Source organism: Herpailurus yagouaroundi, unplaced genomic scaffold (assembly GCF_014898765.1).
Source record: "Herpailurus yagouaroundi ecotype Mexico unplaced genomic scaffold, PumYag 185, whole genome shotgun sequence".
NCBI classification, from domain to species: Eukaryota; Metazoa; Chordata; class Mammalia; order Carnivora; family Felidae; genus Herpailurus; species Herpailurus yagouaroundi.
This window is the reverse complement of record NW_024412416.1, coordinates 6,576,380-6,602,387: the sequence shown is the minus strand read 5'-3', so window position 1 is coordinate 6,602,387 and position 26,008 is coordinate 6,576,380. Positions and strand designations below refer to the sequence as shown.

General features: G+C 51.1%; 3 protein-coding genes across 8 annotated transcripts in view; 2 read left to right on the top strand and 1 right to left on the bottom strand.

The window, feature by feature from the left end:
• ABHD2 (abhydrolase domain containing 2, acylglycerol lipase) overlaps positions 1-8,795 on the top strand; it is a 109,325-nt gene extending 100,530 nt beyond the window's left edge. Inside the window, exon 11 of one of the 3 annotated variants that reach the window (XM_040493692.1) lies at positions 8,770-8,795. In XM_040493692.1, the coding sequence (XP_040349626.1) occupies positions 8,770-8,780 (11 nt within the window). In that variant the 3' untranslated portion in view covers positions 8,781-8,795. Of the gene's footprint in view, positions 1-624; positions 792-925; positions 6,812-8,769 lie in introns of those variants that run through there. The other 2 variants (XM_040493689.1, XM_040493690.1) reach the window with 2 other exon arrangements.
• Positions 8,796-13,405: 4,610 nt separating this feature from the next.
• RLBP1 (retinaldehyde binding protein 1) lies at positions 13,406-25,470 on the bottom strand. 4 transcript variants are annotated; one of them, XM_040493687.1, is made up of 8 exons: positions 25,242-25,468; positions 22,524-22,633; positions 22,117-22,245; positions 20,701-20,905; positions 18,812-18,990; positions 15,556-15,714; positions 14,291-14,401; positions 13,406-13,971 (listed from the first exon to the last, which is right to left on the bottom strand). In XM_040493687.1, exons 2-8 carry the CDS (start codon positions 22,533-22,535, stop codon positions 13,813-13,815), a joined length of 954 nt encoding a protein of 317 aa, XP_040349621.1. In that variant the 5' UTR covers positions 22,536-22,633; positions 25,242-25,468; the 3' UTR covers positions 13,406-13,812. The 4 variants fall into 4 exon arrangements, with proteins under 4 accessions (XP_040349621.1, XP_040349619.1, XP_040349622.1 ...); XM_040493685.1 differs by having other exon boundaries at positions 22,524-22,618; XM_040493688.1 differs by lacking the exon at positions 22,117-22,245 and having other exon boundaries at positions 22,524-22,618; positions 25,242-25,470.
• The window catches only part of FANCI (FA complementation group I), a 103,525-nt gene continuing 98,839 nt past the window's right edge, over positions 21,323-26,008 (top strand). Inside the window, exon 1 of the mRNA XM_040493681.1 lies at positions 21,323-21,677. Coding sequence (XP_040349615.1) covers positions 21,573-21,677 — 105 coding nt within the window. The 5' untranslated portion in view covers positions 21,323-21,572. The remainder of the gene's footprint in view (positions 21,678-26,008) is intronic.

Below are 26,008 nucleotides of genomic sequence, written 5' to 3'. Positions count from 1 at the left end.
CCAGTAGCTCTAATGCTGCCACGCAGAATCTGTGAAATAGCAACTGAAAAGGAAGCAGAAGGGAGGGTCACCCCGCAAGAGAGTCCCGCAGAGCCAGAACTGTGCGCCCCAGGAGGTGCCTCCAAGGCCTGGAGCAGCCGGGTCCCTGCCAGTCGGTCCCCTGGGAAGACGGACATTTTTCCGTGGTCCCTGGCCACACATGGCTGCCCGTCTTGCCCATCTTCACTAATGGCCTCTCCTAGCCCACGTGTGGACTCCTGAAGTCAGGCTCCAGGTTAGCGGCGCTGGGCATGGCCAGCTTTAAGTTCTGTTTTAGTCTCAAACGAGAAGTGTCTGTCATGAAAGAACATTGACTCCGCTGAAGTAAATAACAGCATACATGCCGTGAATCCCTCCTCAAAGCCTGGCCCCCACCGGTAGCTTCGGCGTCACCTGGGAGCTGGTTAGAAATGCAGAATGTCAGCTTTTCCACCTGGCGTATTAAGGTGCATTGTAAGGTGACAGCCCGGATTTGGAGGCACGGTCAGATTTGAAGCATCTGGCTGTATAATCAAATCACCTGGGGAGCTTTAGCGAGACCCGTGCACCCGCGCGTGCGTGCTCGCTCCCTCTCTGTCACCCCAGGTGATTCTAACATACACCCGAGTCTGAGAACCCTCTGGATTTCAAAGTGTTGCTTAAGCCGGTGCCCATTCCGCCCCAAAGCCAAGCTGTTCCAGTACCTGCTAGATCCCACGGCCTTGGCCACCCTCCTCATCTCCCTCCCACTCTGGTGAGTGAGGCAGAGTGAGGAGAAGTCAAGTACATCCTCTTGGTGACCTTCACCCGTGAGGAAAGCCCGGGCCCACCCTGGCCGGCGCCCTTTGGCACATCCTGCCTTGGAGCGCGCCAGACGGTGACTCACTCAGCTGCCTTCTCCCCGCAGAGAAACGGGAGAACGTCATGTTTGTGCTGCCTCTGCACGGGGGCCACCTGGGCTTCTTTGAGGGTTCCGTGCTGTTCCCCGAGCCCCTGACGTGGATGGATAAGCTGGTGGTGGAGTATGCCAACGCCATCTGCCAGTGGGAGCGGAACAAGTCTCAGTGCTCTGACACGGAGCAGGTGGAGGCCGACCTGGAGTGAGGCCTCCCGGACTCCGGCGCGCTCCAGCTGCCTCCCCTGGAACCCGCGTCCATCACCGGCTGTTTCAGGTCCCCCCCTCACCCCCACCTCCCTCAGTGACCTGGATCTGACCTCACACCATCAGCGGGGACCACCCACCAGGCGCACCTGCGCTGGAGCAGGCGGCCAGTCCCTGGGGGCTCCAGCCTATTTTTGTGCTTAGTTACTGGTTTTCTCCACCGCCTTGTTCTCCACGGTGACTAGCGACAGGATTCTCACCCTCCTGTCCCAGTCTCGGCATTTGATTGCTCTTAAGCCAATTACATCTAGTTTCCCTATGAAAAATGTGTCTGAACAGCAGTTTTGCTTTGCCAATCGAAAGGCTTGTCCCCCAGAGCAGTGAAGGATGTATGCTATTTTGCGGTGGTTGTGTGTGTCCTTATGTAGAGCCTGAAAAGTGCTCGCCAACCTAAGCCGATGCTGACGATGCAGGTTGGCTTGGGAGCCCAAGCGCCCGGGCCTCCCACACTGCAGTCTGGCCTCTTACGTGGCCAAGAAAGTTCTCTTGAGTCACGAGCCAGGTTTCTCCCTTACAGTCTTCTAAGGCAGTCTCCCACACTTTTGCCGATGATGAGAATTACCTGGGGCACTTGTTGAAAATTCAGCCTCCCAGGTCCCTCCCCTGGGAGAGGCCGATTCAGTGGGTCCGGGAAGGGGTCTGGAGATTTTAATTTTTGGCCAGTGCCCCTGGTGATCCTCACCACCAGGCAAATTTGGGAAACACTGTTCTGCGGGGCCTTTAAATGAGAAACATCTCGTAGCTCATTTTACGGAAATTTACAGGTAGACGTGTCTCTTGGCTCCCAGGGGCCTCCAAAGTATCGATCAAGGCCTGTCCTCGTGCAGCTGCCTTGTGTAATCACAGCGTGATGTCTCAGAAGAGGGCCTGGCAGGGAGTAAAGTTTGGGCTACGCCAGACTCTGCTTTTTACTGGCTGTATGACCCTGGAAAAGTCCCTTGAACTTCAGTTTCTTCACGTGTAAAACAGGGGACTTGAACCAGGTGGATTGCCGAGGTCACTGCCGGTCCTAAAGATCCATGACAAACTCAGCTCACTGAGGTCTGAGAGAAAGAGCATCCTTTCAGGGAGGCCTCCTGTAGATGTCATCATTCGCCTTTTTTTTTTTTTTTTTCCCCTGTCCCTCATTTTCATATAAAGTGGTGTTTTGGGGTTTTTTTAAACATTCGATTATCATTTTACTTTTTTAACCCAGGTCTTTCTAGTTCTGGCTTTTGATACCGAATAGTTCAAAAGCTGGATCTGAGTTTGGAGAAAGATCTTTCCAACCAAACAGGGTGTTATTTTGAAACCAGATTTTTAATTTAATAGCCTATAGTTACAGTCTGTTGGAGAGATCTTTCCAAAGTGTGTCTTTTCAAATGAAAATGTTATTCGAGGTTTCAAGTACTCCTTTCCTCCAGTCCTGTGGTACTTGAATATCTAAAAACCCTGCACTTTGAAAAATCGGCAGTTGCTATCTGGAACTAAATGGAACTGTGAGTGAAATTGTCTGGATACTTTTTTTTTTTTTTTTTTTTTTAATGTCCCTGCTTCATCTCCTTTGTTCCAGGACAGACAGGATTATAAATAGCGGGTCTGTGTGGATGTTTCAGGGGTAAAGGGAGCCAGGGCCTAGATACGCCCCTCAGGGTTGCAGGTGGATGTCTTCTGGGCGTCGGTCCAAGTGGCTGTGACAGTCACGTCTGTAACCTGAAGTTTTCTGACAATCACCAGATCATCCTAATTAATAACATCAAAAGCAGCCGCTGTCTCAAAAGATGGAGATTTCTGTGGTCTCCACATTGTGGTGGTGTGCTTTCTCACACACGCCAGATTCATCATTGTGACTTTTGCGCCCAACCGGTACGTTTCTAGTGCATTTCCTTTCCGTGTTCTTTTAGCACAGGTTGGCACTTTATGATCTACCCCCTCAATTTGGAAGCGGGCCCCTCCCCTCTTGCTTTTCACTCCACCCTATCACAACAGCTGTAACCTAGAAGATTCACAGTCCTGTTTCCCACTGCTCCCTTTGTTTCTCAAGACCTTTTGTGAAATTAGGTAAACGAAGCAATCTCTAAGTGGGGCTGAATCACCATCCCGGGAAGCAAGGGGTGCCTTTGCCTTAGGTCACATCTCTTGACCTGTTCTGACAAAGCAGTGGCCAGGTACCCGCCCCATTCAGGAAGAGAAAAGACACCAGTTCTGGAGGGGGACCAGAAGTCCCTGGGGGCCCCATGGAGTTGAGGCAGGGGTTGGGGCCGGGCCTTGGTCGCCACATGACCGGAATTTACCCCAGGGGAGCGTGGGGGCCCTGTCCCAGCTGAAATCTTTCTATGTGTGTGACTCTGCATGGCACTCACATTCCATTTTGGCTCACATGAGATCAACTGAAGCCCTTTGTTCAGGCTTCAGGCTCTCAGGCATGGAAATGAGAATGTGACCGTGGCGGTCTTACAGGAAAATTTTTGTTTGTCCCTGAATGAGAGCACAGAGGCATTGAATTTACGGAGATGCAAACCTGCCTAATAGACAAGGGAGCGGCATTTTGTATGTAGGTCAGCCTTTGCCTTCCTGCAGCTTTCTTTGCGTGTCTTCCTGAAGCCATTCATTGCTGATGAAGGTCCTGTCTGGCTTGAAACAAGGCCGAATGTTCAAACATCATTTGAACATTATGTCTTAAAATCAGAATAAAGATCTAACTTGCGTGGACCTAGCCAGTCCTGTTGCAGGGGTAACACATCGACACATGAAACACCACGGACGGGAGGCACCCGCATTTCTGCCGTACTCTCGGCCTCTTAAAGGGTTAGAAGGCACCTTGTGAGCAACTGATCCGGGTCAAATTAAGATTACCTGGAAAATGGCGTCAAGTCTCCTTGATACCTTGTGTCACAAGGAGGTTAAACAGACTTCAGGAAAAGCTCTTCTCTTCCCTGCGGTGAGTTTGCACCAGTGATTCCAGAGCGGAAGGAAAGCAGGAAGTGGTTTGTTGTCAATGTATTTGCACCTCTCTTTGGCACCTTACGCTTGCGAGGAACCCGGTGACGTACCGTCAGAGGTGAAACAGGGCTGAATAGGAGTGTGCCCTTACTTGACCTCGTGGTAGGGGACCAGGGTCCAAGAGACCCAGGTTCTTGTCCTGATTGTCTCTAATTCAGGCTGGATTGCGGGCAACCACTTCACCTCTCTGAGCCCCAGTTCCCTCACCTTAGACCGCCTCTAAGACCATTCACCTATTTACACACCATTTGCCTGAGGACCCATCCTTGCAAATGGCAGTGGCTGCGTCCAGGCTCCAGCGTCATCTTGGGGGGACTCAGACAGAGGGAACTTCTGCTGAAGACCCTCGATGTTGCCCAAAGCCCCGTGTCTGACTGGCTTCTCTTTAGACTCTCCGCCGGCATCTCAGTACCCTTGCTGTCCCGAGGGTGGTCTTGTGACTGGGACAGGTGCTGACCATTGGAACTAGGCGAATGTCCCCAGCCTTCTGTGTGATTCAGAGCATTGAGATTCATAGTCTTATTTCCCGGGGCAGAAATCCTTCCCGCTCAGGCTTTCATTCTGAAACTGCAGTCTTCATTAAAGCTGAGCTTTCTGGATAGCTGAGCTTATATGCCTGGCATCTGAATGAGAGCTCTCTTTGTAACTGTGTGACTTGAGATCCCTTCTGCCAGCTCCAGGGGAACAATGCATGTGTTCTTGTTGGTGTTTGCCAGGCAAGCAGATGTCTGAGATGTGAGAGGCTTTTCTTTTCCTGTGGCGTCGATTCGTAGAGCTCAAGGAAAGACCCCTGAAACGTCACGTGGAGTCCAGAGAACTCAGGGCTCTATCCTCCAGGCAGGACAGGAGAGTTATTAAAAAGCAATTCACCACAGCATCGCCTGGAATTGTTCTCTGTGCCCAGAAGGCCTTACTTTGCCTGTAGAGTATCCCCTGCTGTTCCAACAATAGTGCGGCACTGGAATTTAAAATCTGCCGTGGAAGTTCGAAGCGAAGCCACAGCAAAACCAGAGAATCCCTTCGTGTGGCCTGTGAGTTCCTTGTTACGTTAGCTCCCCCCCCCACCCCCCCACCCCTCGACAGCACTCGTGGTTCACAACTGGCCAAACGTCTCGTCCTCCGATGCCTCTCTTCCTTCCCGGCCTCGCTCTGTTCTTCAGAGCCACTTTGGACTACTTGGATGCTTCACAAAGCCATGAAAAGTGGCCTGTCTGTGGCATTTAGAGGCCAAGCAGTTGAGGGAAAGGTTTTTTTCCTCCCTCTGTTATCTAAGCAGAAGGAAGGACCCCCCTTCTTCATAAACTAGGATTGCTTTTGCCAAATTGCATTTGAAGCCGAGGGAAGGGGCACCGGCCCCTGCTGGCAGTGGGAACCGGAACGCTCTCCAAAACTAAAGCTGCTTCCTCGGGCCTGCCTCACTGCTGCTGCCGCCCCCGGATGCCACCCAGGCATCCTCCCCAAGTGGCCCTTAGAAGCAGACTGCAGAGCCCAGCTCACCGGCCATTCCCAGACTCCCAGACAGTAGACAGCTGCCTCTTCTGGAAGAGTCAGCCCCCCACCCCACCCCACCCCACCCCGAACTGTTTTTCCTGGCATGTATGTGGGGAAAGCGTTCGTGTATCTCTAATGAACAAGCTGGAGTCAATTTCTAACCAGTGGGTTGTCTTTCACCTTGACTCCGGTCAATTAGTAATGAAATCTATAACCTACTTTCTCCCCGCTTCTGGTCCACATTAGCCAAGAAATCTACTATTGCCATAAGTCGGGGACTGTCCATTTATAGCCCCTGCAGAAATACCCTTCATCTCCACGGGCATTCTCCTTCTAGACCACCCACGTTGAGGAGCCCAAGTCATTGACGGGAGTCCTTGCCGCCCCCCTCGGTCCCCATGCCAGCCGCTTCTCTCCCAGACTGTTCCCAGGGACTTGGCTCATCCTGGGCATAGGACTTCGGTTTTGTCTGGCTTTTGTTTTGGCCTCTTCAGTTGTCCTAAAGCACAAGTCCGTGTAGAATCCTGTCACCTCTCCACACCAGTTCCAGATGACCCGGGCCTCTCCCCACTGCCTCAGGAAGACCTCCACTGTACCTGAGCTTTTGACTTCTGCCAATGCAGCTGCCTTAGCAACACCAGGGGCGGGGGGCGGGATGGGGAGCAGGGGCCATCTCTCCTTTTTCCGGTTGGACTCGGTCAACCACGTTCTTCTGTTGGCAGATCTGCTTCCAGATTGATTTTTGAGAACCATCACTTTCGCATTCCTAATTTTTGTCTGTTTTGTTTTGATTTTGTTTTGTTTGATTTTCTGAAACATAAAATGCTGCCCTGAAAATCATGTGTTTTTGAGTTTGTGCTCTGACGGCCTCCGTGCTGCCGGATTTTGGGGGGGAAATACAGGATCCTCCAGCACAGAGGCGTTTAAGATTTGCAACTAGCAATGCAATTTTTTCTAAATATGAGGATATTTACCTTTATTAAGAAATTATACTAAACAATGGTGTCCTTGATCATTTTATGTTCCCATATTCCTTTGGGCTCTATTTTGATTCTGTGTGGTGGTAAACGAAGATCATTACAAACAAAAACTGTAATTTTGTTATCTTTGATTCAATGGAATTTCTTTACTTAAAAAAAATAAAAGGCTAAAACTGTAGCATGGCTGTGTGTCCTTTGCACAATAAGAGTTTCTGTCTAAAAGGATTCTTCCTGGGGCGCCTGGGTGGCTCAGTCGGTTGAGTCCAACTCTTGATTTCGGCTCAGGTCATGATCTCATGGTTGGTGGAATCGAGCCCCAAGTCGGGCTCTGCCCTGATAACACGGAGCCTCCTTGGGATTCTCTGTCTCTGTCTCTCTGTCTCTCTGCCCCTCCCCTGCTTATGCGCATGCACGCGCATACATTCTCTCTTTCTCTCTCAGAATAAGTAAATAAACGTCAAATAAATGGATGGATGGATGGATGGATGGATTCTTCTGGTGCCTTCGCCAAATGTGAACTTGAAGGAAATGGGCAAAACGCTGAGTTCTTATCACAAGTGCTTTTCACCCAGTCTTGCAAACAAATACCAAAGAAATGACCAACCCCAGCCTTTCTGAGCAAGAAGGCCTGGGCGTGAGATACCAACACCGTAATCACTTGCTGTCTAGAGTGACCCTTGTAGACACAATGTAAGGGGACATGTAAATGGTGGGTGCCACGCATGATTTGTATGCTTTTCTCACAGTGTTCTTTGAAAAGACTGAGTGAGGGGCACCTGGGTGACTCAGTCGGTTAAGCATCTGACTCTGGGTGGTTCAGGTCATGATCTCACACTCTCTCATGAGACTGAGCCCTGCATCAGGCTCTGCACTGACAGTGTGGAGCCTGCTTGGGACTCTTTCTCCCTCTTTCTCTGCCCATCCCTACCTCCCCCCCACAAGTAAATAAACTATGAAAGAAAGAGGAAGGAAGGAAGGAAGGAAGGAAGGAAGGAAGGAAGGAAGGAAGGAAGGAAGGAAGGGAGGATTGCATGCATGAACATCACCTAAATTAAGATGATACTGGGTGAACTGATTGGTGGCAGTGGTTTCTTCTCCTTTGTATCTGAATCCAAGCTAAGGGTCTTCAGGGCCAGGGACTGGCCCCACCAGGAGAGTTGTGCTAGTCCACACCCTCCGAGTTTTCTTCCCTCCTCGGCTGTGCAAAACCTTTGACCGGCAAGCTGGGGTACGGAGTGTTGGTTTTGGAGGATGTGCAGTCACATGACCGGAGAATGCCCAATTCCAGGTTTCAGAGCGCGTCCCTCCCTAGTAAGCAAGATTCCTCCACTTCCTTACACCCACAAAATAGCCAGATTATTGTGATCCAAGAAAACCAACTCGCAAAGAATACTGCCTATGAAAAGTACCGTATGGAAGAGGTTTCCGGTCCAGGGTGTCAGGTTGGTTGATGCCGACAGCTTCCCAGTGTGGTCGGCACGTGGCTGAGCCTCTCCGGAGGCAGCCCTTTGGATTTGTGCTCGGTGACATTTACCTACAATCAGTCGCCATCCAGTGGTGCTATTTTTTATGATACTTTTTGTTAACAGGCCCCTCTGCCCTAGCCCTATTAGGGAGTACTTTCCCAGGGCAAGGACCAAACACCTAAGTGGATGGTTCTCTGTACGTATGCCAGCCATTTCTCTCTTGGGGATCCCCCTTAGAGGTTATCAGTATCTGAGCGGTTGGGAAGACATTACAGGCAGTTTGGCCTTGAACCGATGAATCTCTCCCCAAAGGGAAGAAGTTAAATCCCCCTCACCTTGTGGCTGTGTGCACCCAGAACTTCATTTTGATTCATGCTTTTTCTACCCCCTTTAGAAATACCCGGTGGGGCGCCTGGGTGGCTCAGTGGGTTAAGCATCGACTTCCCCTCAGGTCATGATCTCACAGTTTGTGGGTTCGAGCCCCACCTTGGGCTCGGTGCTGGCAGCTCAGAGCCTGGAGCCCACTTTGGATTCTGTGTCTCCCTCTCTCTCTGCCCCTCCCCTGCTTGCACTCTGTGTCTGTCTCTCTCAAAAATAAACAAACGGTAAAAAAAAATTTTTTAAGAAATAACCAGCATCTCTACTGAAAACAGTTTGGTTTCCTCCTAAGGTTACCTCTGATGATGGTGACACTGACCTGGGATAAATCAAGTTCTAATTTCATTGTTCCTATTCCCTTCCTACCCATACTTCCCCCACGCCCAGAAATAAAACATCTGATGCAAAGCGTGAGTAGTGATGGGGCCAAATGGATTTGGAGCCAGAGTTACTGGTTAAGGCCCCATCCTAGCCACTTCCTGGCTCTCTGATCCTGAGCAAGATTTAACCTCAGGTTTTTGGGGGGAGGGAGGAGGTTTGCCTGTAAGATGGGAATACTTACAAGAATGCCTATCTCTGGATATTGAGAGGATCAAATAAAAGAATATTTTTCAAAGTGCTAGTGTTGTTTTGGGGCAGTGGTCTGGCTTTGTCTCCTTGGTTCCCATTCACACATCACCTCCTGGGACAGTGTAGAAACCAGACGAAAAGAATGTGCAACTCCAGCTGGGATGTCTTAACTGCTTCGCCCACTGGGAAAGCTGAGCTGGGCCTGGAAACGGTTTTTAAAAACATTCCCGGGCCTGGCGGTCATCATCAAACCCTGATCCGCATCTGTTCCTGCCTTTGGATGGTCACCTTGGGAACGCAAGTGCACCCGCCCACACACTTCCTGCCTAAAGGCCGGGCAGCCTCTGGGCACAGCCCCCAGGGAGGAAATTGCTCTGATTCTGGGCCGGATAGCCACCATGAGCTGCTGCCTTCCCACAGGGGCGTTTTGCAGCCCTCCTCCTCTGTCCTCTCCGCTCAGGAAAGAAGAGCCAAGTGCAAAGTTCGCGAACAAATCCTTAGATATTAAAACGTTCCCCGGGTGAATTCCTCCATATCCTCACCTCCTCCGTATGTCGGCACACAGGCCTTGGAGCCATGCACGTTTGAGCCACCTGGGAAGCCTGGAGAGCTCTTCGTGCCCAGGCCACACCCCAGACCAAGAACATCAGAGTCTCTGGGGATGGGGCCCAGGCCTGGAAGTTTCAAAGCTGCCCAGGTAACTCCAGCCTGCAGGGATCTCATTAAAACTTAGATTCTAATTCAGCAGATCCGAGGTGAGGGAGGCCTAAGATTCTGCACGGCTAGCAAGCTCCCAAGTGGCCCAGACACCACCCTGGCGGGACCCCACTTTAAGTAGTGAGGGTCCTGAGGATCCTGTGAGCTTCCAGACCCGGCAACACCAGAGCCACGCCCACCACAGTGGGATGAAAGATGGTCCAGTTCACCCCTCAGGTGCCTCTTCAGCCCTTTTCCTGGCTAGTTTAAGACCCATGCATCCCTCTTCCCGCAAGCTTTGCCGACTGCCAGGTAGCATTGGATTCCTCCAGCATCCCCCTAGGTAAACCAGAGACTGAGCGGTATAGCCAGTCTCGTTCAAGGCTCTCTGAAGCTGGTGGCCCATTTCCCCATGGAGGCCTCCACCCACACCTTAACAAATTGCCCCCATCTGCTGACAATATTCCCCGAAGACCCACGTGAGGATGGCAGAAGTGCATGGTTGGGACTTGGAAAACCCTCGCTTTGTTCGAGTTACTTCTAGGTGGCATGATTCCTGCCTCATCCCAGATGTCTCCGGAAAGAAAGCTGTTGAGGGCAGCAAGTGGCTATCATAAAATTCAGGTTTCTTTCATCGTCCCCCCGTTCCATACTTGGTGGATTTCAAGAGAGTATTTTATTGTCTCTCTTTCCCTCTCATGGCTGTGGCGGTGGTGGCCGCATATAGGAAACCAGCATACAGGCGGCTGGGATTTTGCGAGGCTGAACATTAACCTTTATGGTCCTCAGACACATTCTCCCAAAAGTGGCACCACCTTCCTGGACAAAGGTCTGGCCCAGCTGCCCACCTCTCTTTCCTGTGGGGGCTGGTCTCTGTGCCTGGAGAGGCAGTACCAGGACAAGACCAGCAGGGGGCAATGCCAGCCCACAGTCGGAGCTCACTCACTGGGTCCCAACCACACAGCCTTCCTTGTCAGAGCCCAGCCCCGAGTTAAGGCGCTAGCCCTGCTGACCGCAGCGGAGACCCCAATGATCCATTTGGATCTTAGTTGAGAACTAATGCTGCCCCAAGAGCTTCCTGGTCAGCATCTGCCTGCCGGTTTTCTCCACATCCTGATCTCATTTGTAAATTAGAGCCCCTACTAATCAGAGGGTGGGCCTGGGCCGCGTCTAGCAACTGGGGGCCAAGGGAAAGATAGGAGTCACGCAAGAGGGATCAGCCTCTGTTTCCCTCAGATTTGGGATACAACTCTTTCATAAAAGAATTCAAAGTATATCTTGAAAGCTTTAAAAACGTCTTTAACTCCGCCTCAACCCCGCCCCCACTCTACCCTCTACCTCTACCCTATGGTCGCCAGTGCCCCCCATCCTGGCCAATGCAAGTCTCCGTTCTCTTATCACTTGACTCCTCAGCACCGACGCACCGTGGTTCATGCCCTCATTCTTGAAATACTTTTGCAGCTCTAGATGTCCTAGGAGATCCCTTGGGGTACAACCAGAGCAGCTCCACTCTTTCCAGCTTAAATACGAGAGTCACATGAAAGATTTGATGTGGAAAGGGGGACCCTCGCCTTTCAAAGGGTTTTTGAAGAGTTTGCAAAAAAGGGTTTGGGGAAAATCCTCCCTGGTCAAGCCTCCCACCCCTCCACCCACGATAATTTGCTGTGGTTCCTCCTCCAGCTCAGAAGTCTTAGGTATATATCATTTATGACCATGGATTGTCGACTGTGAACATTATAAAGAAGGAAGTTACTGGGGTGATGAACATAACTGCAAACCCTAGAAATGAAAGAAGGGGTATAAGAAATAAATGCATATATGTGTACATTCACATATACGTGTACATGTATATACCTACCCACACCGGAAAACAAGAACAAGGATGCTCACTGGATCAGAAAAATTCCTGGAGCGGGAAGCCTGGGGGGCTCAGTCGGTTAAGCATCCGACTTCAGCCGAGGTCATGATCTCGCAGTTCGTGGGTTCAAGCCCACTCTGTGCTGACAGCTCAGAGCCTGGAACCTGCTTCTGATTCTGTGTCTCCCTCTCTCTCTGCTCCTCCTCCACTCGCTCTCAGTCTCTCTCAAAATAAACATTAAAAAAAATGTATTTTAAAAAAAGCTTTAAAAAATAAAAAGAAATAAAAAGAAAAATTCTTGGAGTGAAAGCAGATGGGACTGGATTGAACCTGCAGCCCAGTGAATAGCTGAAGGTTCTTTCCCAAAAAGTGGGTTCAGTACCAAGGGTGCTTCATGCCCACAAGGAGGGGCAAGAGTGGAAAAGCCCTGGGATGATCACTAGGGTCACTCCGGGGGGCGGGGGGCAGCTGGGCCAGCCAACCCTCACCCACCACACTGGCTAAACCATGGGAACAAGCATCTGTCTACAGGAACAAGGAACATCAGTGGAGGATCTCGGGAGGAGTATCGATGACCGCACGCCCGGTGTCCAGCAGCCAGTCCTTCTCCAAGAGGGAGCGGCACGCTCAGCAGACGGGGGCCTCTAACGGGGAGTCTCATTGGTAGAAATGAACATGCTTGGGGCGCCTTGGTGGCTCAGTCAGTTAAGTGTCTGGCTTCTGCTCAGGTCATCATCTCACCGTTCGTGAGTTCAAGCCCGGCCTTGGGCTCTGCGCTGACAGCTTGGAGCCTGCTTGAGATTTTCTCTCTCTCGCTCTCTCTCGCTCTCTCCCTACCCGACTTGCCTGCATGTGCACTCTCTCTCTCTCTCTCTCAAAATAAAGAAACTTTAAGAAAAAAGAAATGAGCATGCTCAAAAATCACCACTTGAGGAAAGCCAACTTTACAGACGGAAAGCATTTGCATGTGTCAAAAGATGCACAGCTGGAAAATGAAAGTTTATCACGGTAGAGTACCTCAGGCTGCAAAGAACTTTCACCGATTAACATTAGGACAAGAGTACTCAGAGATATCATCTATACATCCTTTTTTTTTTTTTTTTTAGAGGGAGAGAGAGAGAGAGAGAGTGAGAGCGAGCATGTGCACACAGGAATGGCAGAGACCACAGTCAGCACGGAGCCTGACTCAGGGCTCACACTCACGAACCTCGAGATCATGACCTGAGCGGAAGGCGGACACTTAACCTACTGAGCCACCCAGGTGCCCCAGAGACTGGTAGTTTTACCTACATGTACAGATGACGGGGCACCTGGGTGACTCAGTCGTTTAAGGGACTGCCTTCGGCTCAGGCCATGATCTCGCGGTTCACGAGTTCGAGCTCCCAGCTGGGCTCTGTGCTGACAGTGTGGAGCCTGGAACCTGCTTTGGATTCTGTGTCTCCCTCTCTCTCTGCCCCTCCCCTGCTCATTCTCTCTCTCTCTCTAAAGTAAATAAACATTAAAAAACCAAAAAAAAAAAAAACAAACCCTACCAGTACAGGCAAGGGGGCTAGAGGAGAGCGCCTTTGGTGGGGAGACCCCAAACAGGAGGGGACACAACCGTCACTCTGGAAGGGGATCCAAGTTCTGGACCATCACTGCACACGTCACACTGCCCCCGACTGAGGGGACCAGGCTACCACAAAATGGAGCCACTTCGAAGCTGCTTCCACAGAAATCCCAGAATTCCATATGGAAACCCCCTCACCTGCCTACCAGTCACCAAAATTGCCATGTTTGCCAGATAATTTTATATCCCCCACTCTTTTATCCTTTAATTAAATTTATTTATTTATTTATTTAGGCAGGGGAGAGACCTACAAATCAGCCTCTTTGCCTGTTTTCACAGACCCTGAGAGGCAACACTGCTAGAAAGGAAATCATCGAGAGGCTTAATTAGAAGAGTCTTTGAAACTCAACCCCGAGCAAGTCACTGTTCTGAGCTTCAGAGGCTGTGGGAATATAACTGCCCCCAATTCTTCTTGTCCAAGGGAATTCCCCCTGCTTTATCGTCCCTGAACTTGGGAGGAGGGTGACACCTGAACTCATCCAAGCACAGGGAGGAGCAGAGGAACCACCTCAGGCAGCCCTTTTCCCAACCTCCTGGGGCCAGGACGGCCGAGGAGAGCCCGGATTGCTAACTACAGGTTGCACAGCCAGAGACGTCAGTCCTCAGAAGGCTGTGTTGTCGGCTTGAGGCCGGGGGCCAAAGAGCTGCTCAGCGACCGCCTTGCCATCATACTTGGGCAATGTGCCCCCAAAGTCGGCGGGCAGGATGTCCTCATCGATCTCCTGGAAGAAGCCAGAGAGGTCATCTCCATGGACAAAGACCTGTAGGGAAGCAGGGGAGACAGAGCTGAGTAGGGGGGGTACCCTAAGGCCGGGGACGGAGGGGAGGAAAGGGACAGGAGGAGAAAGGCACAGCGTGCCCTCCCTGCCTGGTGGTGTCCTCCTCCACGGTGTGCTGTCACTCAGCTCAGGACCATGGCACGGAGTCTGAGGAGGGCTCCCGTGGGGTCCCCTCCACCTCCTCCCACCGTCGTCCCCCTTGTCTGGTGAACTCTCTCCTGCTACCAACAACACCACCACGCGCTCACGCGCTCACCAGATAAGCACTGGGCACCCTCCCCGTGTGGCCCCGTGCCCTCACCCTTTCCAGCAGCTTGCTCTTCAAGAAGGGCTTGACCATGTTGTAGGTCGTGGTGAAGTACCACGGCTGGTGGATGAAGTGGACGGCTTTAAACCGGGCTGGGAAGGAGTCCTGCAGAGGCAGAGAGCGCCCCACCCATGGCCGCGGGGCCCGCAGAGGCCCCCAAGCACTCCCCCTCTGCCTCTCCCCATGGCTGGAGGACAGCCCTGCCTCACCACATAGTTTGCCCCGAAGGACAGCCCACCAAAGGTTCCATCCCCGGGCCAGCAATCGGGGGAACCTTGGCTTCGCCGGGGCCCCAAACTGCAGGGAGAAAGCCCCGGAGGCCAGGCACCCCCGCCCTCTCCCTGCTGATGCACCGAACCTTGCCGTTATTTGGTGGAATAAAGAAATGAGGGGCACCTGGGTGGTTCAGTCGGGGAAGCATCTGACTTCGGCTCAAGGCATGATCTTACAGTTCGTGAGTTCAAGCCCCGCGTCGGGCTCTGTGCTGACAGGCTGGAGCCTGCTTCAGATTCTGGGTCTCCCTCTCTCCCTGCCCCTCCCCTGCTCATGCTCTCTCTCTCTCTCTCTCAAAAAAATAAACATTAAAAAAATTTTTTTTAATGAAATGGTTTTTAGGTGACCTGAGTTTTTTCACACCCGTTAGCCTGATGAGCGGTCTGGAAACTATTATAAACCCCAGGGACACTGCTGTCATGTCTCACTATCCTTCAGCGCACCCCCCCCCAGGCCCCCATCTCCCACCCCTCCTTTCCCAGATACACATAAAGCATAAAGCAGATTTAGGGTTAGCTCTGAGAAAGGACTTCTGACACGTCAGCATATACTGGACCGAGTTGTCGGGGACATTAGTGATAATCCATTTCTTGGGACAAAGTCACCTTCAGAGAGAGTCAGTGTGACATATGTGGACGGAGAACGGAATTCTAGGTCAGACGGTGTAGGTTCAAGTCTGACCTCTGCCACTTTAGGGTTTTACGACCTTGAGAAGTCACTCGAACCTCTGAGCCCCGGTTCTGAGGTTTGTAAAATGAAATGGGGAAGAGGGGAGGGACTGTTCTCAAGGAGTTAAGGAATTAACGAGCGTGCGTGGCTCACTGCTGGTCACCATGCAAGCGCTCGTGGCTGCCATCGCTCACTAGGGAGCTAGGTGGTCCTCCTTTTAGGTCCTTGCCCGCACGGTTAAACCAGGAGACTGGGCCCAGCCTCCCAGCCTCCTGCCCTGTGAGAGGCCCCCACGGGACAGAGCTCTGAGGCCCCACCTGGAGCATGTCTACCATTTTCCTGAGATCGGAAGCCCGGAGTCCGGCAGCCTGCTGCATGGTAAAGCCCTTGAAGTTCTCAACGATGCAGAAGCCATTAATTTGAGTCTCCTCATTCTCTAGTAGCTTCTCCAGGATGAAACAATATGCCTGCAAGATCTTAGACACAGAATGAAAAGGCTGTAAAACCCAACTGCAAAGATAATTAAGGCTTAAGGTCCTGAGGGGGAGAGCTAAACGGCGCATCCCTTACTGGAGGTAATTTGTCACAGGCTTTAAACTGGAACATTCCACCTCCGTGGCTGTGTCCCAAGAAAATAACCTTGAATGTCATACCCATGGTTAGATGCTAGGGTGTTTATCCCCGTACCCTTATAAGGGTAGAAACACTGGAAACGACCTAAATGTCCAACAATAAAGGACTGGTGAAGTTATGGTACGTTCATGCCATGAAATATTCTGGAGCAGTTAAAATTATATACATATACGGGGCGCCTGGGTGGCTCAGTCGGTTGGGTGTCCGACTTCGGCTCGGGTCATGATCTCACGGTCCGTGAGTTCAAGCCCCGCGTCGGGCTCTGTGCTGACCGCTCAGAGCCTGGAGCCTGTTTCGGATTCTATGTCTCCCTCTCTCTCTCTGATCCTCCCCTGTTCATGCTCTGTCTCTCTCTGTCTCAAAAATAAATAAACGTTAAAAAAAATTATATACATATGAATTACAGAGCAAAATGTTCGTTCATGACGTATTATTGTAGAGTGTGATCCCATTTTTATAGGAAAAAATATGTGTACGTGTGCATGTGTATGTGTGTTTCTAGAAAAAGTGGATTGGAAGGATGTCAATGATAGAAATCTCTGGGTGGTAAATCGTGGATGATTTTTAATTTCTGTTTTTTTTGCATTTTCGAATATGCAGATATCATTTATATAATAAGAAAAAAGTATTCTTTAAATAGTCGTTTTAAAGATTTTATTTTATTTTGTGCTCGCTTCGGCAGCACATATACTAAAGATTTTATTTTATTTTAAATGTTTTGTTTATTTTTGAGAGAGAGAGAGAGGGAGAGAGAATGTGAGTGGGGGAAGGGCAGAGAGCTAGGGGGACAGAGAATCCAAAGTGGGCTCTGTGCTGAGAGGAGACAGCCCAACAGGGGCTCAAGCTCAGAACTGGTGAGATCATGAACTGAGCCAAAGTCGGATGTTTAACTGATTGAGCCACCCAGGTGCCCCCTTTAAGATTGTACTTTTAAGTGATCTCTACAACCAACACGGGGCTCAAACTCACAACCCTGAGATCAAGAGTCACATACTCTACCGATTAAACCAGCTGGGTACCCCAAGAAGAAATATTTTTGGCAGCTCTTTTTGCCCATGGGTCCTGTCCCCTCCCCCACCCCGTGCTTTAATAAAATCACCTTTTTACACCAAAAAAGAAATAAAGAAAGAAAGAAAGAGAACTATTTTAAAGTCTTTTACACACACACACACACACACACACACACACAAACTCAGTCCTAAAGCCAGTATCTTAATTAGTGTAAAACACCATAGGTATCCCTGATAAGATCAGGGACAAGATAAGCACTTCACCTCTACCACCATTTAACTCTCTGTTACAGGCGTTAGCCAATGCAACAAAGTTAAAAAAAAAAAAAAAATCAGAGGCACAAGTAGAAAAGGGAAAGAAAAACTATCATCTCTATTTACAATAATATGACAGCATTCTTAGAAAACCCGAGAGAATCAATTCTAAAATTAACATAAGTAACAAAAAGAATTCAGAATATAAAATTAATATACTAAAACAATAATTCTCATATATACAAACAATAACCAATCAGAAGATATAATGGCAGAAAAAGCCCCATTTACAGCAACACTTAAGACAAATTTAATGAGGGGCTCCTGGATAGCTCAGTCGATTGGGTGTCCAACTCTTGATTTCGGCTCAGGTCACACGCGATCCCACAGTTGTTAAGATCGAGCCCCGTGCTGGGTGTAGAGATTACTTAAAAATAAAACCTTAAACACACACACACACACACACAAATACAGTGTGGTCTTGGATCATGAATAGACAGAAACCAATGACACAGAATATAAGTCCAGAAATAGACGCAAATATATATGAAAATATAGACTGACAAAGATCTCAAATCTTTGGGAAAAAAAATGAACTCCTCAAGAAATGATGTCAGGACAACTAGACAGCATCTTCTAAAGTGAGTATGTACAATTTTTTTTAAGGCTTGGTGGCACATGTCTCCCAAGACAAACCCTAATTCACCCACCTAGGGTAGCTCTCTTAAGGGCTTGACAAGCAAAATCACACACATATATATAAATGCAGAAACCAAAAAATACAAAAACACTAATTCAAAGGGATACACGCACCACTATGTTTTTTGCATTATGTACAATAACCAAACTATGGAGGCAGCCTAAGTGTCCGTCAATGGATGAATGGATAAAGATGTGGTGTCTATATAATGGAATATTACCCATTCATAAAAAAAGAATGAGATCTTATCACATGCAACAACATGGTTGGAAATACAGAGTATTACGCTAAGTAAGTCAGAGAAAGACAAATACCAGACAATCTCACTCATATGTGGAACTGAAGAAACAAAACAAATGAGCAAAGGGGAAAAAAGAGAGAGAGAGAGAGAGAGAGGGGCAAACCAAGAAACAGATTCTTCACTGCTGGTCACCAGAGGGGGAGGTGGGAGGGGATGGGTGATATAAGGGATGGCGATTAAAGAGCACACTTATCATGATGAAAAAAATAACATAGCATGATTTTAAAAAGGAAATTAAAAAAAAAAGCATATTCTCCAAGTCATACGGTGAAATAAATAAATACATGCAGAGACCTCAGGCTGGTCAGTAGGTTGAAACCTGGGCTTTCCAGAATCTCTCCCAGTCCACAGTCAATTAATCCCTGTTGTGTGTGTCGCCCCCAGCCTTCAGCGTTTGGCAGGGCTGACCCACAGCTGTCACGCCCACGTGGCAGGAACGCCAGGGGGCAGTCATGTATGGGCCAGTGGGCCCCTCCTGGGAGGCGTCTAGGTTTTCCAGCTGCCGTGGCACACCCCAGGAATTCTCCCCTGCCCAGAAAAAGGCCGGCCTTTCCCCCTCCCCAACAGACCCTAGCCCCCTGGGGAGCCAGGAATGAGGGTCCAGAAGAGGCCAGGTTTGAGGGAGGGGAACCCAGCCCAGGGGATGGGAGGGAGCCAGGCGAGCCCCCACTGACCTCATCGAAGGTGATTTCTTCACTGTCCCAGTTCTCGATGTTGAAGAGCATGACCACTCGGCCATATTTGTCCCGACTGGAGAGGACACCAGGGTAGCCAGCCTCCACGGTGCAGCGCACGGCCTCCAGGGACAGGCTATCAAAGAGCTCAGGGTACTGCAGCCGGAAGTTCACGTAGCCTGGCGGAGGGAGAGCAGAAGAGCCCCTCAGGGAGCCTGCCCATCTGGGACTGGCACAGAAAGATTCCAGAGGCCTGGACTCCTGTCCGGCTCCTCAATGTGCATCCTGTGTGTTGATGCAGGATCCTCAACCTTTTGAGTCCCTTGTGGAGGAAAACATTGGCCTATCTCACCAAACGGCTGCAGTAACCAAGCAAGATTCTGGGTATGAACACCATTTGTAAACCGTGCAAGCGTGATGTATAATCCTAAACCTGAAGACGACTATTACATTTGTGATTTCCTCTTGCCTACGGGCAGAGGGTTAGCTTTTTCCAGGTGGGCACAGGGTTAGCTGAGTAGGGGTGGGGAAAAGACCCCAAGAGAAAACCTCAACCCCAAGCAGAATGCAAAGGACCTTCCAGATTCCAGAAGCACTTCCACCCCCCACAAACCCCACCGTCACCCACCCTGAACAAGTCCCTGGTTTGTCTCTACCACTGAACCCTGGGAGGCCAGGCCCAGGGAGGTGTTTGGGCAGCATTTGCCTAGGGAATGCCCCTGGCCCCCTCACTGGTCCTACGGTCCTACGGCATTCTGGGTACATCCCCAAGGCCTCCCCTCTCTGCCCTATTGCTCCTTCCCCAGGTTATCTCCTTTCCCATGTTCTTCAAAAGTCCCCTTTGCACTGGAGCCTTCCTGGTCGCTTTACCTAAAACTTCAACCCCTCAGTTCTTTATATCCACTTCCTTTATTTTTCCTCATTATCCCTTCTTACACAGTCTATGTAATTTTATCTCTCTGGTTTGTGATTTCCACCAATAGAGCATGAAGTCCAGGAAGGCAGACGTCTTGTCTGCTTTGTTCTCTGCTGCATCCTTTGGCCTAAAAGAGTGGTTGGCAGGGGCACCTGGATGGCTCAGTCGGTCAAGCGTCCAACTTGGGCTCAGCTCATGATCTCACTGTTCAAGAGTTCAAGCCCCGTGTCGGGCTCTGTGCTGACAGCTCGGAGCCTGGAGCCTGCTTCGCATTCTGTGTCTCCCTCTCTCTCTGCCCCCCATCCTCAGACGCTGTCCCTCTCTCAAAAATAACATTAAAATTTTTTTAATTTAATAAATAAGAGTGGTCGGCACATCACGGGAGGGAATTAACATTCGGGGAAGGAAGAAGGAAGAAAAGGAGAATCGCTGGCCTGCGGGAGGACCTGCTAGATACCCCTTCTCTCCACCAGCACTGAGGATTTCATTTCCTTGGGAAACTCGTCTTCCGCCAGCCAGCAGGGCCTGGGCCGCCCTGTCCTCAGGGCTCCTTCCCAGGGCTGGTACCATCCCCAGTTCCGCTCTGCACACATAGCCACCTTTCCTGCCGCCCTCCAGAGCCCACGCCTAGGCTGGGGTAGGAGTGAGGGGAACGCGCTCCTGCCTGGGCGCGCAATCGGGGTGACTCAGGTCTACCAAGTGAGTCCCAGAACTGGGAGAGAGGAGCCGGCTCTCTGGGCACGTGCTGCGGCCACACTCATTCATTGCTGTCGGAGCTGAAAGGGATCTCGGCGGCCAGTTAGTTCACACACCCATTTTGCGGGTAAGGATAAGGAGGCTCGGGGAGGCTGACTCTCACAGGGCAGGAAAAGGGAGGGGGGATGGAGGGGGCAGCCCCCTCAGCGCCCGGGTGAGAGCCAACACCAGCCTCCCCACCTCCCCGCTGCAGGCCGTCCCTCCCGCGCGGACTCACCTCGGAGCAGCTCGTAGGCGCGCCCCACGTGGAACTTGCGCGCGCGGATGAAGCGCATGAAGAAGGCGCTGTCCCTCCCCTGCACCCTCTCGGCCACCGCCCGGGCCAGCTCCTGCCCAGACGCCGCCTCCGCCTGCACCAGTTCCTGCAGCTCTCGAACCACGTCCTCCCGGGTCTCCTCCCTCTCATTCAGCTCGTCCTTGGCCTGGAACAGGGTGGGGTGGAGGCTGCGAGTCACACACCGGGCGCAAGGCGCGCACGTGGGGGCTGTCCTACCGGTGCCAGACTGGCAGAAGGGACGGAGGGCTTGCCGCTGGGGCCGTCGCTCCCCTGCCCCCCAAGAGCCGCCACCTGCCCCGGCGGCACCTCTCGCGGCCCATTACATTCGCAGAAAATCGGGTCAAACCGCGCCTCCTGGGTTTGTTGGCAGGAGACCGCCAAAGGTGCAAACGTTCCTAATGACGCTTCTTGGAACCCTCACACAGCACTCTGCTAAATACCTCGGGCCACAACAAGTCACCAGAAAGTGGGTATTCTAGCACCATGCCTCAGGAGGAGCCAGCTGAGGCCCATAGAGGTGAAGGTCATCCAGGCAGGAGGGGGTGGAGCTGAGACTCCTACTCGAGCTGGCAGCTCCCCAGGCATAATTCTGATCTCAAAGACAAAGGTACGGACAGATAGCAGCCCGCCCCCTCCTTGCCCCCGCCGAGCCTCACTCTCCTCCCCTAGGCTGCTGCGCCTGGAGAGCTCTTCAGCGTGCCTCCTCCGGCAGCTCTGTCCTTGGACAGCAAGAGCAAGGGGAAGGCAAAGGAGGGGGGACTGCGATCTGGGGGAGCTCATCTCCCTTGAGGTGTCCAGGGGCAGCAGCAGAGATGGAAGCAGGAGCCCAGGCTCAGCTCAGCTCCAGGACAGCTCGGCCACTCTCCACTGAGCACGGTCTGATGCGCTCTGAGCTGCTCCAACAACCTTCTCATAAGGTAAGACCCGGAGAGGGAAAGCAACTTGCTCGAGGTCACACAGCAAGTTGGAAGTAGGTCTGATTCTAGAACCCAGGCCTCTTGGCTATCAGGTGGGGGCAGCAGTTGGATTTCTGTTCCCCAGGACCGCTTGCAAACCAGTGTTCCCACATCTGAGTCTAGGATGATCCCCGGTCCAGATGCCCTAGGTTCCGGCATTGACATCAGGGAACTCTGTTGGTGCTATAGTCTTGGAATAGGCTGGCCCAGGTGTCTGGTCAGCCCAGGTGGCTGCCATGGCCTTAACCTCCAGGATGATGGCCCCCTAGAACAGGCCAGTCCATTAGGTTCAGGGTAACCTGGAGAGCTAGGGCTGGACCCTTCTTCCTACAGGAGAGAGGATGCTGTCAACATCGCCCCCTTGTCAGCCCTCCCCTCGCTGTACCCGGGGCCACCTCACCTTCTGTAAGGTGTGGCGGGGGAGCTGGCTGCACGGGCCAAAGACAGGCCCATGGTCCTTGGTTGTAAGCCGCTCCAGCTGGGCACGGAGCTCCTGCTCCTCTTCAGGGACCACACGGAATGTGCCCACCTGGGCAGAGAGAAGTCAGGAACACACAGGGAGAGGCCCCCCATCAGCCTGAGCAAGCCAGGTGAGTGGGCCTGCTCAGACCCTAAATTAGTACTTCCGTCCAAAGTCACTGCTATGGCCTCCTCCCTTTGGGTGGGGTCACGGACCACTGGGAGGTTGCGTGGGTGAATGCCCTTAACCCTGAGCAGACGAAACAATAGAGAAACAGAGGGGGAGAGGGAAGGGGGTGGAGGAAGGAAGGTAGATGGAGGGGAGACCCAAGGCACAGGGATACTCACCCCCTCTGACATGCTGCTTCTGGAAGTCTCAGAGGTGTCAGAAAAAGAAGGGCCCAGCTTCTGTCCTGGCCTCTCCAGGCAGCCTCCTCCCTAGACTGTAAGAGTCAAGTCTGCAGCGTTATGGAGAGACAGTTCTCTTACGTCTCAGAACAATGGATCTCTAACTTTTGAGTGCTTAAGAATCACCAGAGGAATCTGTTAGAAATATAAGTGCCTGGGGCGCCTGGGTGGCTCAGTCGCTAAGCGTCTGATGGCTCGGGTCATGATTTCACAGTTTGTGAGTTTGAGCCCTGCATCGGGCTCTGTGCTGACAGCTCGGAGCCTGGAGTCTGCTTCAGATTCTGTGTCTCCCTCTCTCTCTGCCCTTCCCCCACTCATACTCTGTCTCTCTCAAATACAAATAAACATTAAAAAATTTTTTTCTTTTTTAAATGCAGGTGCCTGAGCCCTGCCTTCTGTGATTCTGACTCAGGAGGTCCGGACTGGGGCAGGCCAAGGAATCTGCACTATATTTTCATGTAAAAAATAATTTTTTAATGTTTATTTATTTTTGAGAGAGAGAGAGCGCGAGCATGAGTGGGGGAGGGGCAGAGAGAGGGAGACACAGAATCGAAGCAGGCTCCAGGCTCCGAGCTGTCAGCACAGAGCCCGATGTGGGGCTCGAACCCACGGACCGCAAGATCATGACCTGAGCTGAAGTCGGAAGCTCAACTGAGCCACCCAGTTGCCCCAGGAATCTGCATTTTAAAGCAACATCCCAGAGGACTCTGAAGAAAATGATCCTTGGGTTACACTTTGGGAAACTCTCCTTTGAGAAGGAATATATACAAAAATACCTCAAACCCTAGTTCTTAAGATGAGTTGGTCCAGCCAGGGAAAAAGTAGCCTTGGCTTCCATTCTGAAATTACATGACCACTGCAGGATAAGGCAATCCCTCCTGCTAGATGTGGCCCTCTTTCTCCTGCCCAAAGGGGGATCCCAGAAACTTCCCAGCCTGGTGGTGGATGGCCCCTTCGGTGCATTCATGCTCTGCACGGGTGAGGACTAGTTACATAATCAAAATACTGGGTGTGTGTTCTGTTCTTTGTGATGCATTAAGTAGTTTCAAATCCATTATCTCAGAGCCAGAGCTGGTATTATTCCCCCCATTTTACACAGGAGGAAACAGACTCCAGGGAGAATAAGTGACTTGTTCACGATCACACAACCAGAAATAGCCAAGGATCAGGCTAAGCCCAGCTGTGACTTAACCGAGAGGCATGGAGAGGCAGCCTCTTGTGGCAAAAGTTGGACCTGGGTTCAAATTCTGTCTCTTCCACTTGCAGACTATGTACTTTAACCTGAGTCTTGGTTGTCCCCTGTAAAAGGGAGATGGAAGGGTTATGAAGGTTACATTAAATGTTGTACACAGAAGCGATGCGTGGCCACCAGAACAAATCTCATCCATTGTCCACAGGACAACCTGCTCAACCCACTGAGTATTTTTGGAGATAGCTCTCCTGTTCCCAGATTTATTTTCCTTTCTTGCCTAAATACCCCAGGGCCTTGAAGGAGCCGTCACTGACCCAGTCCCCACTGGTCAGTTTTGTCACCTATTCACCATTGGTAAGTGGCAGAGGTAGGGCTTAAACCACTGCTGTAACATCTAAAGCTGAGACATCTCCAGGCAAACTCCCTAGGAGAATGGAAGTCGCAGAAAACCCTTTAGGGTCAGAGAAACTTGGGTTCGAATCAGGAGTTCTCATTTACCACCTGTATGACCTTCAGAAAGTTAGTTAACATTTCTAAGCCTCATTTTCCTCATCTGCAAATTGGGGATACTAACTGTACCTACCAAATAGAGTTGTAATGACGATCCTATCGTTTCTGTAAGGTACGTAGCACGGTGAGTGTGTTGCTCTAAAACATAACTTCCCTTCCCTTTCTTAGCATCACACTGATCTTTGCTCTAGCGTGCCCAGAGAGGCTTGGGGGATCCCAGGGAATGTCTGAGGATCTCCCATTCCCTGCCTCTGCTGCTCCCCAGCCCTAGCCAGGGTAGGAAATCCACCAACAGGAACGAAATCTAAGCTTTCTCTCTGGCAAGTAGACTTCCAAATGTGTGGGCACAGAGATAGACAGACTGCAATCCTTTGTGGCCTCACTTGGGTTTTTCTGGAACAGGAATAGAGAGTCTTATCAAATTGGAGCTTAGACAGGAGAGATAGTGACTGGATACCCCCAGCCAGTTAAGCAGATCATTAGGGCAAGACCTTAGATCCTAGAAATAGAGGGTTAAAGTCAATACTGCAATTCTTTTTTAAATAAGCCCAATCTAATTAATTTTGAGGTTTTAAAATACTGGTTTATGAACTGTATACCACGAAAAAACATTCATCACCATTCCACGTTGAGGCTGTTCCCTGCCATTTAGGGTTGCCAGATAAAACACAGAATGCCCAATTACATGTCAATTTCAGAGGCACAACAACTACTTATGCAGTGTAAGTACATCCCATGCAATATATGGGACATACTTAAAAAAAAAGTATCTCTTGTTCCTCTGAAATTCACATTTAACAGGGTGTCCTGTCTTTTTATTTGCTAAATCTGCCATCAGGTTGATCTGGCACAAAATGGAGAATGGCCAGTGGGTTTCAGTTTTACAGGCATCCCCCCCGACTCCTTACCCCAGTCCTGGGCTCCCTGGCCCAGCTAGACCCCTGCTACTGACTTACCTGCCAGGTCACCAGCTCCTCCTTAGGGCTACCTGGTGCCTGTGTCCTCCTCCTTCTCGGGAGCCTGGAGGTTGCCTCCGCTGGGGGCGTGGTCTGGTCAGCAGGCTGGGATTAGTGTGTCACAAGGAACTTCTCAAAGCCCACAGTTTCCTGTTAAATCAGGTTTACAGGGAGGCCCAGATAGGGGCAAGTGAGGCACCAGGGGGGAGAGGGGATCAGCCTGGGCCGAGCTGCAGCCACCTCAAAGCCCTCTTTTGTGTGCGTCTGCTCCTGAGTTCCTGCTCAGCCATGTGGAAGCGGGGCAGTGGGGGTGGGATGTGGGCCAGCCCCATTCCCTCCTCCTTGCCCTCTCTGTCTCTCGTTGCAGGGGTTCCGAGAAAGACGTGCAAGAGATAGAATTTTTTTTTTGATGTTTATTTATTTTGAGGTGGGGAGGGGCAGAGAGAGAAAGAGACAAATCCTAAGCAGACTCTGTCCTCAGCGCAGAGCCTGATATGGGGCGGGATCCCATGAATCAGGAGATCATGACCTGAGCTGAGATCAAGAGTCAGATGCTTAACCAACTGAGCTACCCCGCTGCCCCCGGATGGAGGGATATTTTAAATGTGACTGTGGATGCGGTGGCAGCGGTGGCAAAGCCAAGGCCTGTCACTCTTCCCCAGCCCAGCAGGACCTGGTGTGGTAGATGTCACCTGCACAGTGAGTGGGGTCAGTTGGGAAAGGTAGCTGGTTAAGGTAGAGTGGGACGAGGGCCAGACAGGCTGACC